This window comes from Balaenoptera physalus (genome assembly GCF_965194825.1).
Source record: "Balaenoptera physalus genome assembly, chromosome: 4".
Taxonomy (NCBI): Eukaryota; Metazoa; Chordata; class Mammalia; order Artiodactyla; family Balaenopteridae; genus Balaenoptera; species Balaenoptera physalus.
Window position 1 is genome coordinate 119,035,408 of NC_138891.1, and position 17,619 is coordinate 119,053,026.

The following is a 17,619-nucleotide window of genomic DNA, read 5'->3' on the forward strand; positions in this document are numbered from 1 at the left end:
GCATGTTCCTTGCTAAAACAAATATATATGTATATGTACAGCTGATTCACTTTGTTATACAGCAGAAACTAACACACCATTGTAAAGCAATTATACTCCAATAAAGATGTTTAAAAAAATCACCCCTTTGGAGTGTCATTTGAAGATTGGAACTTTACAGATTTTTCCAAAAAGGGGATTTAAAATTCAAGTATCAGTGAAGAATAAACTTTTAGTATTTTGGAGGTAGGGTATGTCTTCTGTCTAAGGAACATACTCTAAGTGATTCACTACTACTGAAGACCTGGAAGAAGTGATAAAGGTGAACTCTTGATGAAAATATATGAGTATATGGAAGGATGCCAAACAATTCCAAAAATTGGTTTAAGATCTTTTGAGCACTTGCCTCTGACTTTGGTATTTCCCAATGATTTACCTCATTCCTCTGATGTTTTATTATTTTCCACAAAAGTTAACTAATATACCTCTCAAGACAAATGAGGTTCGTTGTTTGCCACAGAGCTCATGTTGGTGTTAGTCAAACTTGGTCCTTGATCCATTCTCTTTAGTTGTGTACAAAACAGGGCTACCAAGTTACTCCATCATCTCAAGTGATTTACTGACTGAGGCATAAATTTATTGGCAACTAAGATTTTATCTAAGTAACTCAAATTGACACCATATAGAATAAGCTACCTTATATTCATCATAAAACAAGAGCAGTTTCTTTCTGGAACTTGGGAGACTATTAAATCTTAATCTTTGGAACATCTAAAATTCAGTTGTCATACTATGAAAAAAATAATTGTGCCCAGACTATAATATCTATAGATGAATTCTGAGGAAAAAAAATGTATAGCTAATAATGACATTTGCTTTTAAGATAATCATGGGTAATATAAACAATTAACTGAATCATACATATTTTTATGCAAATGCCAAAGCATTGGTGGAATTGCATCAAGTCTGACATATAACTTTTTATGTTGCCAAATTAGAATTGATTAAGTTGATTTGTTTGAATGTGGCCAGGGAACAAAACGAAGGGTAAAATAAGCTTATTTATGAAAGAGAGTGAGAATGCTAAAATCAGAAAATGAGGGAACTTGATTTTCAATTCTTTTATATTTGTTACTACATAGGTTCAACCTCAAGGAAAAAAAAAAAAAAACAAAAAAACAGAATTGCATCTCCAGTTTGGAAAGCCTTTGCCTCACTTTTCTAACTCAAAGTTTAAAGCGGTATGATACAGTAGAAAAACAAACGGATTCAGAGTCTGCTAACTTAAGATTTAATGCCATCTTTCTCAGTAGCAATTAGCTGAAGTTACATAAGGATCATATAACTGTTTTGTCTTCACTTTCCTGGATAACACCTACTTCATAACTTTTGTAAGAGTGGCAGTAAGTAATTAGGGAACATGCTTTAAAGAATTTTAACATATGGCAGAAACATAAAGCATTAAAGTTATTATACTAGATATTAAAGATTGAGAGAGTTGACCTGATGGTTGATGGAGCCTTGTGTTTCATCTTCAGAGGGTCAGTAAGGTGGGGCTGCAGGAATTGGGCTTTGGAGCGACAGGGACCCAGATCAAAACCCTGCCTTTGCCCCTTACAGTCTTTCCGAGGTTAGGAAGTCATTTAATCCTCTTAAGTATCCATTTCTTTATCCATAAATGGAAATAATGATTATGAGTTTTAACTAATATGTGTAAATGACCTAGGATGGTGTCCAAAGCTAAATGAAGCTCATTAATTTCCTTTCTGGTGCATTTTCTTTAATGACTGTGTTCTTTTCAGATATTTATCTATAATATTTTTGCAATCAATTATGTGTTGCAAAAATTTGAAAAGTGTATTTGTTATCCCATTTTACAGCAAGATCACATGGTGACATGAAGGAAAATCTCAGGCCCAGACGTTTCTAATACCATAATAGCTAGGTGATAGCTGATAGCCTCCAGGAGTCAGTGTGATTTCTTCTTTTTGTTCTTTTCCTTCCTGATCTTCCTAATCTTCCCACCTTATCTAAAATCTTAACACCAGCTCCTCACTTTCCCATTTCCCTGCTTTCTTTATCTTCATAGCATTTATAGCCATCTGTTATGTTCCATATTTATGTATAAATTAGTTTATTATTTTGGGTAGTATATAAACTCTGTGCGAACAGGAATTTATTATTTTGGATGTAACCTTCCCTTAATTAAAATTACTAATTATTTTGTATTTCCCAAAATAAAAGTTGAGATATTTTAGGAATAAAATACTGTGCATTTAATTTATTGCACAAGAAAATACATTTAAAGAGTGTGTATGTCCATTTAATAAATGATATTAAACTTACTTCGTTATGTATATAATAAGTATAGCTAAAAATTATGCATCCTAGAACTGTGTGATTTTTTAAATGCAGCACATTTTCCGTGCATGGAGATTTTTACTGCAGAAAGGTATCCAACATGACAATCTGACAATCTGTCATTGGGATGGCACCACTGCTTTTCCCAGATCAACTGACAAGACCTCAGCCTGGTTCTTACAGCTTACTTAAGAATACTTCTAGAGCCATCCTTGACCATGAAGTTACTGTTGGAACTATTCTTAAACCATGCTATCACCATGCAAGGAAGCTGCAGGTTTTGAAAAGTCAGGAGTGGGCTTATAATGATTTAGACCTTCTTACTGTTAGGGAGTGAAGGTGGTTATAATACTATAAAAGCACTGGGTCTTACACCCTTTTGTGAGAAGGATCTGTGAGCCATTAATTAAACCACAACTTATTGATATTATTAAAGAGACCAAACCCAAGAGACTAACAATAACCCTCACCCTACTGTGGACTTGGATTCAACGTGTAGAATTGGGTTATTCCAATTATAGTGTATAGAAGAGAAAATAAGTCGTGTAAAAGGCTAGGCAGAAACAATACATTTATTTCTTATGAACAAAAATTTATGCTTTACAAATAATGTCAGAAATTTAGTATTTTAAAATGGAGATTTATTTTTTAATCTTGTGTTATTCTTCTATGTTGACCATATAGAAGAACAGGGGTTTTCAAGTAAAAATATGCTACTAGTAGACATCATATAATATGAAGAGGACCTGGAAGTGAACCTCAAAGCTCAAAATGTGAATGCTTTCATGTCCACTATTCCTAAATAATTATTATTATTAAATAATTATTATTAATTATTGTAAATATTGTAGTGTACATCTTAATTCATTTATATATCTGTAAAATAAGAAGACTTATCTAGACAATCAAAAAGCTTTTAACCCAGTTGACTTACAGGTAATACTATACTATCAAATTCTATTTTAATAAATATGTGAAGTATAATTCTCTATATGTTCATTATAAGAAGCATGCGTATTTTGTGTAAGAGGTGTAAAGTGTACACATTATAAAGTTGGTTGTTCCTATGTACTTTTTTAGAAATGCTAAGGTCTAAATTTGCTCTTCTTCAAATGCATTGAGCAACTTTCTTTGTGGAATATACATTTGTGGCATCTTATTCTAATGAAAGAACTAAACCCTTTGGGAATGAAAGCTTAGATAATATTTTATACAATATTTTAAATTCTCTTGGTTGTTCAGACTGCATTTTTCTAAAACAGGATATCTTTTAAGTGTTTTTGGTAGCATCTTTAATAAGCAGTAGTCTCCTCAGTGGAAGAGGAGAGCAGAGAACAAGAGAGTTTCTAATTAACTTTGTATTAAAAATAGTAATTTGACATTTACTTCTTAGTCCTTCTCCAACTGTCTACAAAATCTTGCCTTGCACACTATGGTAATCTTGCCTTAAATTGGCAGTGATTTGTACCATGTATGCCACTTTGAAACTTGTATTCATGTTTATTTACCATAACCCTGATATTAGAGATATTTAAAAAGCCAAAACTCTAATCTCTAGTCAAGGATATTTGAGAACATAAAATACATAATGGATTAGAAGTATGTATTTCAGTGTTTAACCATATTTGCTTGTGTACAATATAATTGTGTCCATCCACAATACTGTGTGTGTATTTATATTTATATATCTGTAAGAGTGCTGAACTATAATCATATAGCTTCTTATAGAAAAATGTAGAAACATTTTATACTTTAATGATTACTGAAATTTCAAAGACCATATTTCCTTGTAATTCCTTCTGTGACTTTATTTCTCTTAAATATGTTTGGGTTAAGTTGCTTAAACTTTGGCTCACAAAAAAAATTTTTTTCTCAGAATTCTTTCTACATGATTTAAGCAGAATTGAAAAACTGGAGCAATAAAATCCAACAAATACATCTTATTACTTAATAATGCTTTATCTTCTTAGGGACACTAGCTGCTTTGGCTAGATACACTTCAAACTCTCCAAATGTTTAAATTTCACATTTTGGAAACACTTTTTATTTAATGTGTTTTTTATATCCGATATAACTTTTAAACTTATGACACTCATCCTTTGACATTCTGCAAAGGAAACATGGATTAATCATTGAGTTTGTCCAGCAAGGGGAGCGGCATCTTACACTGATACTGTGAGCTTCCAGCAGGGCACACACAAGCTGTGCCTGAGATTATAGCACAAGAAAACATCCCAACAGCTATTGCATTGCTGCTTGCTCAATTCCCAGTCTCTTGAAATTCTAGGCCTTGATAGTGCAGGGGCGGACTCTATGCTTATGTAATGTTGACTTTGTTATTGCGCTTTCTGAAAACATAGAGGTCACTGTTAATAGCAATGCGAACTGGGCCAGGGGTTGCAGTCCATCTTTTGAAAGCATTTACAGGAAATGGTTTAATAAACCATTGTTATTGTTACAAAAATTATATTTTATTAATTAAGAATCACAAATGATTGTAAATATATAAGTATTTTTTTTAAAGAAGTCTAGCTGGAAAGCAGATGATTTCATTACTGCCTACAATAATACAGATCAGCCTAGAAAGGGGAAGCATTTGTTAAAGAGCAGTGTTAGACTTTCTTTGAAAGCTGCCCAGAAAACAGATTTTATGTGAAGTAACTACTGTGCGGTTTCTCTCATACCCTGCTTGTAGTGTTAATGACTGCTTTTGTCAGCTTTGTAGCTCTTGCTTTTTTCCTTGATTTTTTTTTTTTTCCTACTTTCTCTGATTTGTAAGTAGTTTAAGACTAGAACCCTGTCATTTAACTCTTTGGTACAGTGGTTCTCCGTATCCACAGGTCTGCATCCATGGATTCAACCAACTGTGGTTGGGAAAGTAGTCAAAAAAAAAAGAAAAATTCTAGAAAGTTCCAAAAAGCAAAACTTGAATTTCCTATGTAGACAACTATTTATGTAGCATTTATGTTGTATTTACAACTATTTACATAGCATTTACATTGTGTTAGGTATTCTAATGATCTAGAGATGATTTAAAGTATACAGAAGGAGAGAAATAGGTGAGGGAGATTAAGAGGTACAGACTTCCGGATACAAAATAAATGAGTCACAGGTATAAAATGGACTGTGGGGGGAATATAGTCAATAATTATGTAATATCTTTGTGTGGTGACAGATGATAACTAGACTTATCATGGTGATCATTTTGAAATGTATAGACATATCAAATCACTTTGCTGTGTACCAGGAACTAGTGTAGTGCTGTAGGTCAATTATACTTCACAACAGACAAGCAAACAAACTCATAGAAAAAGAGATCAGATTTATGGTTACCAGAGGTGGGGGGTTTAGGGAGGGGAAATTAGAGGAAGGCAGTCAAAAGGTCAAACTTGCAGTTATAAGATAAATAAGTACTAGGGATGTAATGTACAACCTGATAAATATAATTAACACTGCTGTGTGTTATATATGCAAGTTATTAAGAGAGTAAATCCTAAGAGTTCTCATCACAAGGAAAAAAATTTTTTTCTATTTTTTTATTTTGTGTCTATATGAAATGATGGCTGTTCACTAAACATATTGTGGAAATCATTTCATAATGTACATAAATCAAATCATTATGCTGTATACCTTAAACTTATGTAGTGCTATATATCAATTATATCTCAGTAAACAGGAAGGAAAAATTTAAAGTATATAGGAGGATGTGTATGTGTTATATGCAAATACTGCACCATTTTATATAAGGGACTTGAGCATGCAGGGATTTGGGTATCCATGGGGAAGGGGTAGAACCAATCCCCTGTAGATACCAAGGGAGGACTGTATCTGCCTTCACGAAGGAATGGAGTTTTGAATGAGGTAGATACAATAAATGTTGATGCTATAGGTCATTTATGCAGGTAGAAGTATGAAGCTTCATCAAGAAGATGGAACTTATCCAGAGCAGAATACACAATTCCACTCCCTCTACTCCTTTCCAATCTTGGAAGTTACAAAGAATTAAGTAACTTAATGCTGTGGGATAATGATGGGGCTGGGAGATGGAAATTCTACCCTTAGTTCTGCCATGAGCTAGCTATGGGATCTTGCTTTGTTTTGCAAAGTGAGGATGTTGGACCAGTTGATTTTTAAATTACCTCCTAGTTCTAAGATTAATTCTTTTCTAATGAAGAGCACTAGAATATCCTTACAGTAATTCCCTATGCCAGGTAATAACTCTCTTAAAACTCTGGAACATAGGACTTGATTTCACTCCAAGCTGAAATCTTGTGATCATATCCACAAAATGGGCTACAATTTTAGTATCTGTATTTTTAATGATATAAAAAGATGTTATTAAATCTAGAAGTGTTTGTAAATTTTTTTGTTGTTTTTAGGTTGTTGTTTTGCTTCATTTTAGTAATATGGCATGACTTTACATTTTTCTTTTCACCTTTACCAACTGTCAATAGTAAAATTTCTAAATTGGCTAATAGTTGTGAACAACAAGAGTCTTAATCACAATGTCCACGTACTACAGACAGCAGAAAGTGCTCAATCCACATATATATTTTATTCTAATACTTGTGTGCCCTTCAGTGTTGCCAGAATCATTTGTGGATGGAACAATTGATGCCTTGCCATGGTAAACTAACCCCCAGCAAACAGACCACTAACACTTAATGTTAATAATAATGCTAAAACAATCCTGCTATTTTATTATCCTCTATGTCATCTATTTTCCATTTGTTTTTTAGGGTATCCTTGAAGGTTAATCAGAGAACCACTCACGTGCCTCAAGGTAGGGAAAAGAACCCTTTTTTTGGTTATAAAATATGTTGTATTTGTTTTAGCTATGTTTTAATACTTCACTCCCCTTGTTAGATATAGATAGAATTGATGTTGCTTATTCTGAAAACCTGAAAAATGTTATGTCTACTTACCTGTTAAACTTGAAAGCATCCAATACATAGTGTTTAATCATCAGTCTGAATTTTTCTTCCATACTATTACATATTACTACAGTTTATTATATCTTTTAGAGTTTATGTTTTACTGCAGATAGAATTTATTCATTATTTTACATTTTTATATTACCTTTTTCATAATTTTAGGGTAGTTTGACATTACCATATACTATTTCCATATATCAGGAAGATAATTATATAATATATATACTTAGGTATACTAATATATGCAATATATTGTTAGAAACTGAGATTCTCTAGCCTACCATAATTTCATAGCTTTCTTCTTATTTTCAAACTGTAATTTTTGAAGAAACAACCAAAGCAGCCATAAGTATAATTAGCTATCGTGATTTAGTAAAATAAATGTTAACTTGGAAGAATTTACTTCAGTATTAGCTTTTCTTAATAAGAGTGCCAGAAAATGTGGCCCTTTTCTTGGCTAGGATGTATGTGAAGATAAATTTAGAATTTCTAGTCTAGTAAATACTTCTCTGATAATAGCTTAATTGTAGCTATTTCAAACCAAATTGTTTAATTGTGATAAATCGTATGCAAATTGTTCAGATGTAGGTCAACCTCTCACTCCTTCATTCTAGCACCTCTTTTCTAATTCAAGACAAACCGCTCAATGCCTAAAAGAGGCAGAATGGTACAGATTAAAAACATAAGACAAAAACAAAACAATAATAACATAAAAATCAATAGTGGGCTAGGAGCCACAAAGATGGCAAGGCAGGTTGCATTTATTTTACCTTAGCTGATGATCTCTTATGCTGTGTTTGTACACTATCATTTGCTCACTGTTCATGAGATTTGTGGGTGACAGATCATGGTGCCTCTAGGATGCTAAGTTTCCTCATCTGTATTTATTTTTGGTGATCTGGTTGAGTGACACAAGTGGGCCTCAGTGATGGGAAAGAATGCCTTGTGTGGCTCTGGGGAGGCCAACTGAGATATACTGCAGTTGTATAAGGTCTGGAAATCCTTTATTTTCCTAGCTGCTACATTCTAGTTCTAATCTATAGTTGCCTTTGTGATGGGTCATTGTATCACTTTCTGATGAACAGCTGAGATTTTATGAATTCTATTTAATCATTATATGTTGTCTACTATACTTTGAAAGAAAAATTTTTATTTCCAGTTTCTAAAGCATCAAAAAATGATAAAGCAGATTCATGAGTTTGTTACATTTGCTGTCTTTTACCTGTAGGTGATTATCACTGATACTTCTTGGTATATTGACAGAAAATAGTGAGCATTGCTGGTTATTGACAAAAAATTATTTTGGCCTTAATGCTAATAAAATTAGAAATCTGCCTTACTATAAACATAATTTTTAAAATTATTCTTCATTGGAATTTGACTTAAGAATTTGAATTTATATTTTCGTATAACTTATGATTTTAACATTTTCTAACATTTGTTTTGAGTTAAATTTTTCATTCTTGAAAAATTATTGAATGAAACTACTGACTTAAAAAGTGCCAATGATTTTTCTAATTCTTAGAATGGGGAGAATAGATGGTGTATACTTTGTATTTCTTTCAATATAAATACTTTTGTTGTTTGAATTATTTAAACTTAAAACTTAGAGAATTATACTAAATAGAAAGTGATCTTTCCCTCAAAGTTAGCTACTAATAAAGTTTAGGTGTTTATTCTTCCAGATTCCTTCTTTATATACATAAACATCAATATCAATCTGTGCACATAATGCTTTCATACCATATGCATGATTCTGTGTTTTTTTAACATTTTAATTACGAAAATTTTTCCAAGTCAATATATGTTATCTATTTCATCCTTTTTAATGGCTGCATTTTAGACAACTTTTTTGATGTACCATGATTTATTTAATAGGCCCTCTAAACTTTTTTTTAATAGAATTTTATAATAGAATGAAAGCAGGCCTTCCTTAATTATGTTTTTGGCAGGCATACAAAAGAGTAATTCTCATTTGTATATTGAATTAGGAAATCAAGGAGTGAAGGAAAAGTGTTACAGTAAAGAGGCATAAAAAAATATTAGGTAAGTGCACATAAATGGTCAGCGGAAAGAAAAGCTAATAATATAGATGTTCATGGAACCGTGTTTTAGGTATGTAAAAGTAAAATTCTGATTTTTTCTCAAGGTTCACACCACATGACACACCTCCTTCCATAGCTTTCAAAGAGACATTTCCCTTCATCCTCATTCTCACCAGTCTTACATCTTTTTAACGCTTTGTGGAAAAATAGATCTCATCACACATGTTATGTCACATATAAAAATTCATCTCGCATTTATCTTTTTTTTCCCTACTTGCTGTTAACTCTTAGAGGGTAATGACTGTGGGTTACTCATATTTGAACTTAGTAGGTGCTAAATTGGATTGAAGTGTGAAAAGGGGGAGAAATCAGGTAGAAATGTTTAATCTTACCAGAAGAAGAAGGTTCCAGTATCTGCCTATTATCTCTGGAGCAAATACAGTAATAATTAATTCTTCTGGTGAATGGGATACAAAGGATATAAACACGTGATTTTTGACATATAATGAAAGTTCTTTTAAACTGAATTTTAATGATTCTTAGAGGCATTCATGCTTAAAATCAGACCTACAAGTTAAGTGTTTCAGAAAAATATTTATAAATTTATGAAAAATATTTGTATGGTACTGAGCTTATTTATACATTACCTCATATGGATCTAAAAACACTTTGTCAGCTTTAAAGTATTATACACATGTAAGACATTATTTTTATTGGTAAGACAGTAAGAAAGTTGGCTCTGTGGATTTAAAGTATGGATGGTTATTTACAAAATAGAAGTAATATATAAAAGAAGCAGTTCTTTGTGTGAATTCTGTTAGAAGAAAGGGAATATTCCTTTTAATACTTGTATATAATGCAGATTGCTACTCATGCCATTTAAATGAATCTTTGACATTATCTCAACCAGCAAAAGTAGAGTTATTAATAGTTTGAATTATGCCTGAAAGAATCTCTGATTTCACATTAGTCTGAATTCAATAGTAGTGTTAATTTAAAATATCTGAACATATGTACCAATTTCTTTTTTTTTTAACAGGAAAATGAAAAATTAGTGGGTGTAAAAGTCTCTTTTGAAACTGAATGTAATACCTACTGCATAATAGCTTTTCTCCTCATCTGATTTGCAGAAGTCACTAGCCCCAAACTCTGGTTTTACATACATTTTACTGGACAAATCAGGAAGGAGGAAAGGATCTTGGTCAGTCTTCTAAATACATTTTTGAGCTTGTTTTGCTGACCTTTGCTTGACCAGAGCTTGAACCTTAGTATTTCAGATGTGTATTTTTGCATTGTCTTTGTTCTCAAAGCTCTCCCGGTCATTGTTATCTATTTGGCCAGGGTTGTCAATTCAAGTATTTTTAGGACCCATGAATATAACAAAAGTGGGTATAACAGGCCAGTATTGTACAATAGGGAGTGGTGTGGACTGAGGAACAGATGATCACATGCTCAACATCCAGGGGCTGCTTCTGCTCATTGCAGTCAAATATTCTAGCTAACTGTATGTTCCAGTAGCCATAACTTCTAAAGGTAAAGGGAATTAAATATTGGAATTTCTATGTGAAATCTCACAGTTTTTGAATATGGGCTCAGATTTTAAATGTTGGGGAAAAAAAGAAAACCATGTAAAGCAATCATGACATGCTTTAGATAAGCAATTCGCTACCTTTGCATAGATACCCTGTAAATACTTGCTCAATCAATGATTGAATTATAAATCTCTATAAGATATAGGGAAATTAAAGAGCACTCTAACCCTTGTTCTCCCATGTCCATTGGAAATTTCATATAATACTTTAAGGAGGGTCATAGCCATTAGCAACAAATATGGAGACCTACCAGATAAGCCTTTTCAGTCTATCTCTGGATTCCAGAAAGGGGAAAGCAAGAGTGAACCTTTGTTAAAATATAGTATGGTATGCAAAAGAATGATGGTTAAGAGACATCATTTTTTGAACACATTTTTATCTTACCCCCAAATTCATCTTATGCTATTAATTTATTACCATCTTTTCTTTAATTCAAGCCTTCTGCAAATCTTTTGTCATTTATTAATTTTAAAGAAAATGGTGAATTAAAATAATGAATCAAAGGGAAGTCAAACCCAAGGGAAAAATAAAAATCAAACATGCAAATCTTGTCACATAATCATTAAAGAATAAACATGGATCCAATGGACTCTAGTTTGTTTTATGTTTTTACCTTCAAGATTTACTTTTTTTTTTTAGATCTCTTCTGCTTTCCTTCTGGACAAACTCACCCTTCCCTCTTTTATTTCAGTCCCTTATATCACCACACATTTCACCGCATTTAATGGTACCTAATTACGGTTGCTCTCATGTCTCTCTTCCCAAGGAGACTTGAGAATCTCAAGGCCAGAAACAATATCTTTTAACGATCATAAACTTATAGAAAATTAGCAAGTACAGTACAGAGAACTTTTTCCACTGAACTATTTGAAAGTAAATTGCCAACCTAATGCCCCATTACCCTCAAGTACTTTAGGATGTGTCTCCTTACAAACAAGGACATTTTCCACACAACCACAGTAAAATAGTCAATATCAGGTACTAAGGACTGAATTGTGCCCCCACCCCCCCATTCATATGTTGAAGCCCTAACCCTCAGTGTAACAGTATTTGGAGAAGAGACTTTGGGGAGCTAAGTAGGTTTAGATGAGGTAATAAGCATGGTGCTCTCATAGTGGGATTAGTGCCCTTATAAGAAGAGATGCCATAGAGTTTGTTTACTTTCTCTGCCGTGTGAGAGCAAAAGCAAGAAAGAAAGTTCTCACTGAGGAGGAACTGGTTAGCCCCTTGATCTTGGACTTGCCAGCCTCCAAATCTGTGAAAAATAAATTCCTGTTGCTTGAAACACCCAGTTGATCACAGTTTATTAAGGCAGCTGGAGCTCACTAATACATCAGGAAATTAACATCGATACATCACTACTGTCTAATCCCCATTCAAGTTTCACCAGTTGTCCAAATAAATTCCAACTGTTGTTCTTTGGCGTGTAAGAATTTGTTTCCAAATGACGTGCCTAGTTTGATAGTTTCATTTTATTAGTCTCCATGAGTGTAGAAAAGTTCCACAGACTTCCCTTGACTTTCACGACCCTGATGCTTTTGAAGATTACATTACAGTTGTTTTGTAGTACAGCCTTTACTTTGGATATTTTATGCAAATTTGGATCCTAGCATCTAGGACAGAGTCTGCATATAGATGATGTTCAATAAACACTAGTTGAGGAAAGAATTAGTGATTGAAAAACTCTGACTCTGAATCACTTGCATAATGCTAATAGCAACAATTTCAAAACTTTAAAGAGAAAAATGTAAAGCATGTCCAAAATAAGAAAAAACACAAATTCTCATGTCTTCTGGTACTGCTATTGAGATCTGTTCTTTAATTCATTTAGTGAGCATACATACACTGGCTATTGTGTAAGTTAATACCAGTTTCTTTAGAGCAGTGCTTCTCAAAGCATGGTCTGTGGACTGCTTGCAGTTAACACACTGTTTCTGGTTCATGATGACCTAAGTAGAGAAATTGGGGATAAGCATTTGGAAGACCTTTTTAGCATTTTGACAAAGTGGCTCTATTTCTGCTGAATCTCATAATTCTAAAGTGATATTAGTAGATATATTTTATCTGATTTTCTTTTTTATTCCATTTATCTAGTAATTAATTTACATTATATTTGCCATATTATTGATCCACAATGAATTAGAAGTTTAAAATGGGTCATTTATCACAGTTCGTGGTCATTCCCATCAGAGTAAAGTGCAATTAAAGTGGGCTAGAACTTGGTGGGATTTGACCTTGCACCTGAAGAATGGGTAAAATCTTACTAGTTTAAAAATTACAGAAATGGATAATTCAGGCATAACAAAGTGTAAGAGTAAGCCTGTGTGTATTTGCATTATGTGTGTGCAAGTGTGCTCTTATTTTCATGCTTGTGTGTATTGGATGGGTATTACTGAATGGAAGACAGGAACCTCAAAAGACAGAAAGACCTCATGATTCTAATACTGAGTGATAGCAACTCTTCCCACGTCTGATTGCACTGCATCCCAAAACAGTAGCATTGCCCTCTATAGAACATTCTCATGTTCTCCCTTTCCTCTCTGAAAATGTTCTTTCCCTTGAGCACCAGAGATTTAAAATTCCCATTGCTGGCAAAATACCAATAAGCTGCTCTGACCAAGAAAGTGGCCAGTGCTGTTATTACCACTTGTAGATGACAGAGCTTATGCACAGCTTTCCAAATATTCAAATGGAAAAAGGAGAGATGTAATTAGAAAAGGGGAAAAATGATGAGAGAAAGAATAGAATGAACATAAGAAATACTGATAGGGGGCTTCCCTGGTGGCACAGTGGTCAAGAATCTGCCTGCCAGTGCAGGGGACACAGGTTCGAGCCCTGGTCCGGGAAGATCCCACATGCCATGGAGCAGCTGGGCCTGTGCACCACAGCTGCTGAGCCCACGCTCTAGAGCCCGCATGACACACCTACTGAAGCCCGTGCGCCTAGAGCTCGTGCTCTGCAATTAGAGAAGCTACTGCAAGGAGAAACCCACGCACCTCAACGAAGAGTAGCCCCCACTCGCTGTAACCAGAGAAAGCCTGCACACAGCAACAAAGACCCAACACAGCCAAAAATAAATAAAATAAATACATTGGAAAAAAAAAGAAATACTGATGGGGGAAAAAGAACCGAAAAGGAAGGATGTATGATTGCATCAAGATTAACTTACACTGGCGGCTTTCAAGGGCAGTAACATTGAATTCAGTTCAAAACATGTTTATTAAGAAACTGTCATGGACCAGACACTAGACTCGGGGAATGAAAAGAAGAATAAGACACAAGAACTTGCCCTAGAACGACTTCAGTGTTTTGGGTAAGACAGATAAGCAAACCTGATTTCAGTGTAGTGATTGAGACATTCATTGGGATATTCACAGGTACAGAGGAAAGGATGATCATCTAGCTTCCCAGGCTTCTCTGAAGAGATTATGCTCATGAAGGGTCTTGATGAAAACTATATCAAATTGATAAAAACAGGATGGGAAAGAAGCACAACTTGATAATCAGCACTCAGTCTAGGAGCTGGTACAATGTTGGTGCTGAATAAATAGTTGTTGAATGAATGAACAATTTAATTAATTAGAATGAACTGACAAACTAGAGGTAAATGCAACTCTAGAAAGAGGAACTAGGAAGAAGCGTGGAAGCATGACATAGCAGTGGTGAGTCAGGGAGAGCGGAAGATCTGCAGTCCTCCATGGTGGAGTAAAAATTGTGTGACAGAGACATGTGAGTTGAGAATGGAGACATAAGTAGAAGGCAGGTAATGGAGACATTTCTCTGCAATACTAAGGCCCCAGGCTTTATCTATGAGTAATAGGGACGTGACATTGGGATATTTGTATTGTAGTTTGATTGTAGATGACTAAGTGTGGGGAAGACAAGACAGACACAGTGATACTAGTTAGGAGGCCAGCTCTCTGGTCTTGATAAGAAAAGACAAAGATCTAAGATACAGCAATGAAGGAAGGGATGGAGAATGAGGAAGGGGCAGGTACACAGATTCAGGAGTCACTTGAGAAATAAAATCAGTGGCATGTTTCACTTCTTTAATGGATAGTGTGGAGGGGGAGGGATAAATCACAGTGTGAAGGAAAAGGGTGAAAGCTTGGACAATTCCTATATTTATGACTTGAGTTTCTGGATGAATGATGTTATCCTAAATTGAGCTAAGGTATATGGAAGGACAAATAAGTATTTGGAAAATAGGGAGAGACATCAAAATGAATCCATTAAATTGAGGTGCCTGTTGAGGAAGAGAGAGGGTCAAAACTGGAGAAATGTATGTACCTATTTTTATATATGTATATATAAATATATATGTATATATATATGTATTATGTAATATTACAGGTATACATAGATAGCAAGGGTTTATTGTGTCAGTTCTGTCTGCACAGGATCATGTAAAACTTTACTTTCTCATTAATTTATTGCTGTCAAATTAACTTACTGCTTGAATATATCATTTGAAACTCTAGTAATTCATTCCAAATTTCAAAACGTACCACAGAGAAAACGCTGTAACTTAAAACTGGTTCCAGACTTATGAAAACATCATGTGTCTCTGCAACTAAAGCCAAGAGGAGAACTGTGCCAATTCATGCCTGAACCTCTTTCAGTTTAATTACCTGGATTATTGAGGCAGAAACAACCTTTGTGCCTAATTCACCCTTATAATTGCCTTAGTTCTCCGCTTTGCCTTTCTTGTGGGTGTATTTCCATGGTCCGCTATTATTAGAAAGGAAAATACACTTCCTTTTTTGGTGGCTCCAGAAAAAAACATTTAAAACATACTTTACAGTTCAGAGAATCAACATTTTATCAGCCTCTGTATCTAGAGAGTAATATACTGAGCAAAGGGAAAAGCGTTGACCAGTAGTCACCTCATTGTCATCATGTGACAGTTCAGTTACCTCTTACTCTTTTTTTACAACCAACCCCAGTGACTCAGTCATATCAGTAGTGACCTTTGAGCATCTCCCAATTTGAGATGTCCAAAGACCAAATAGATTCTTGAACTCTCCATATGTTTGAGTCAGTATTATAAAGGTTAGGTCTCCAGTCAATACACGCACCTGCAGGGAAACTCAAAATGGATTAGTCAACAGGAAGAGAATGCTTACCCTTCAGTCTCTCAACCACAAATTCAGCTTTTCCACGTAGCAGTCCAAAACCTAAGAACTTCAACTAAATGGAGACATTAACAGCACAGACGTCATTACATCCCTAATATTTCACTCATAATACCTACTCAGTAATTTTTTTCAACTCAGTTAATGGAAAACCCAGAATGGTAAGGTCATACACGAATAAATTATGATTCTCTCAGATTACCATTTTGGATTATCTTTTATGAAAGAGGTAGACAAAATTTATGTAATGCCACTCCTTCTCCCTTGGACACAGTCTGTGAGAACGAGTGTTTTTAGTAATCAGTTTCACCTATCTATCTTAAATATATAGACTCCAAAATGTACAAATCTAAGTTGAGTGTTTTAAAACTCAAATATTTAACAGTCCAAGTTCACAAAGCATGTGGGTAGCCTCTCATCATTTATTTTCATCCATTCAAGTGTTTATTCATTTGCTGATTTCATCAATGAGTACTGAGCACATGCTCTGTACTAGGCACTGTATTAGGCTTTGCAGACTCATAGGCATAAGTCAGATTGTCTGTCTTCAGAGGGATGCACACAGATGTAAGAGCACAGAGGATAGTTTATTAACCTTAATCAGTCTCAAAAACCTCAGGTATGGCTTCCCAGAAAACGGGATATGAAGGTAGAGATTTGAGGAGTCCGGCAGACTGACAAGATGGATAAGGGAGTTCCAGTTACATTAAACAAATATTAATGGCAGGAAAAACACACTTGAGGAATAAACCATGTGATGTTGAGAAACACAGAGGATAGGTGGGGGGAGGAGTAAGACAAGTAGGCATGTGCCAGATCACAAGAGCTTTGAATGCAGTGCTGATGACTTTGAATTAAATTCTAAAGATGGTGAAGAACAAATGAATAAATATTAAGAATGGGCATGTATTGACCAGATTTACTTTTTAGAATGATCTCTGGAAGTTTTTGCAACTATGAAAGCTAAGTAAATTGATCAAGTAAGAGAAGTCAGTAAAGAGGAGAATGATCAATGAATAGAAGAATAAGAAGAAGGTAACTGTATAAGTTATCCAAGAGCTATTTTAGATATCAGATTGACCACTCATGTGAAGGAGGTTAACATGAGCTGGAACTCTTGGATGACTCTCAAAGTTTGCAGGAAAGATTGGGTAGATAAAAGTGCCATTAGCTGACTACAAAGAAGAGGTTTGGAGAACAGACAATGAGTTCAATTATGAACATGTTGAGAGGTTGATGTGTGTAAGGTACATTCAGTTAGTTATGCAGGTTGACTGTTGAATAGATAGAGAGAAACTTAGACTAGAGCTAAACTGGAGATAGTGATTTGGGTATAATCCATGTAGAGGTGGAAGGTAATTCACTGATGTAAATGAAATAGTCCAGTGGTATACCTATGGCAGGAAGTGAACATAGCTTCAAACCATGGTGAGCCAGTAGAGTACGTGAAATTATAAATACAGGACTGATATGACAAAAGTCTCATCCGAAATCTTAATGTCTTTGAATATTAATGTGGGATGACTTCTTTCGAAAGATGCCATGTATTTTAAAAAACAAGGATCCAAATTCT

The 17,619-nt window shown here is 34.3% G+C and overlaps 1 protein-coding gene and 1 long non-coding RNA gene across 2 annotated transcripts in view; one reads left to right on the top strand and one right to left on the bottom strand.

Annotated features, from left to right (window-relative positions):
* Positions 1-17,619, bottom strand: part of LOC309660133 — an 83,449-nt gene that overhangs the window by 63,811 nt on the left and 2,019 nt on the right. The gene's annotated exons all lie outside the window — the stretch shown is intronic.
* Positions 1-17,619, top strand: part of LOC309660105 (uncharacterized protein) — a 224,422-nt gene that overhangs the window by 56,331 nt on the left and 150,472 nt on the right. The window contains exon 2 of the mRNA XM_082460655.1: positions 7,080-7,123. Coding sequence (XP_082316781.1) covers positions 7,080-7,123 — 44 coding nt within the window. The remainder of the gene's footprint in view (positions 1-7,079; positions 7,124-17,619) is intronic.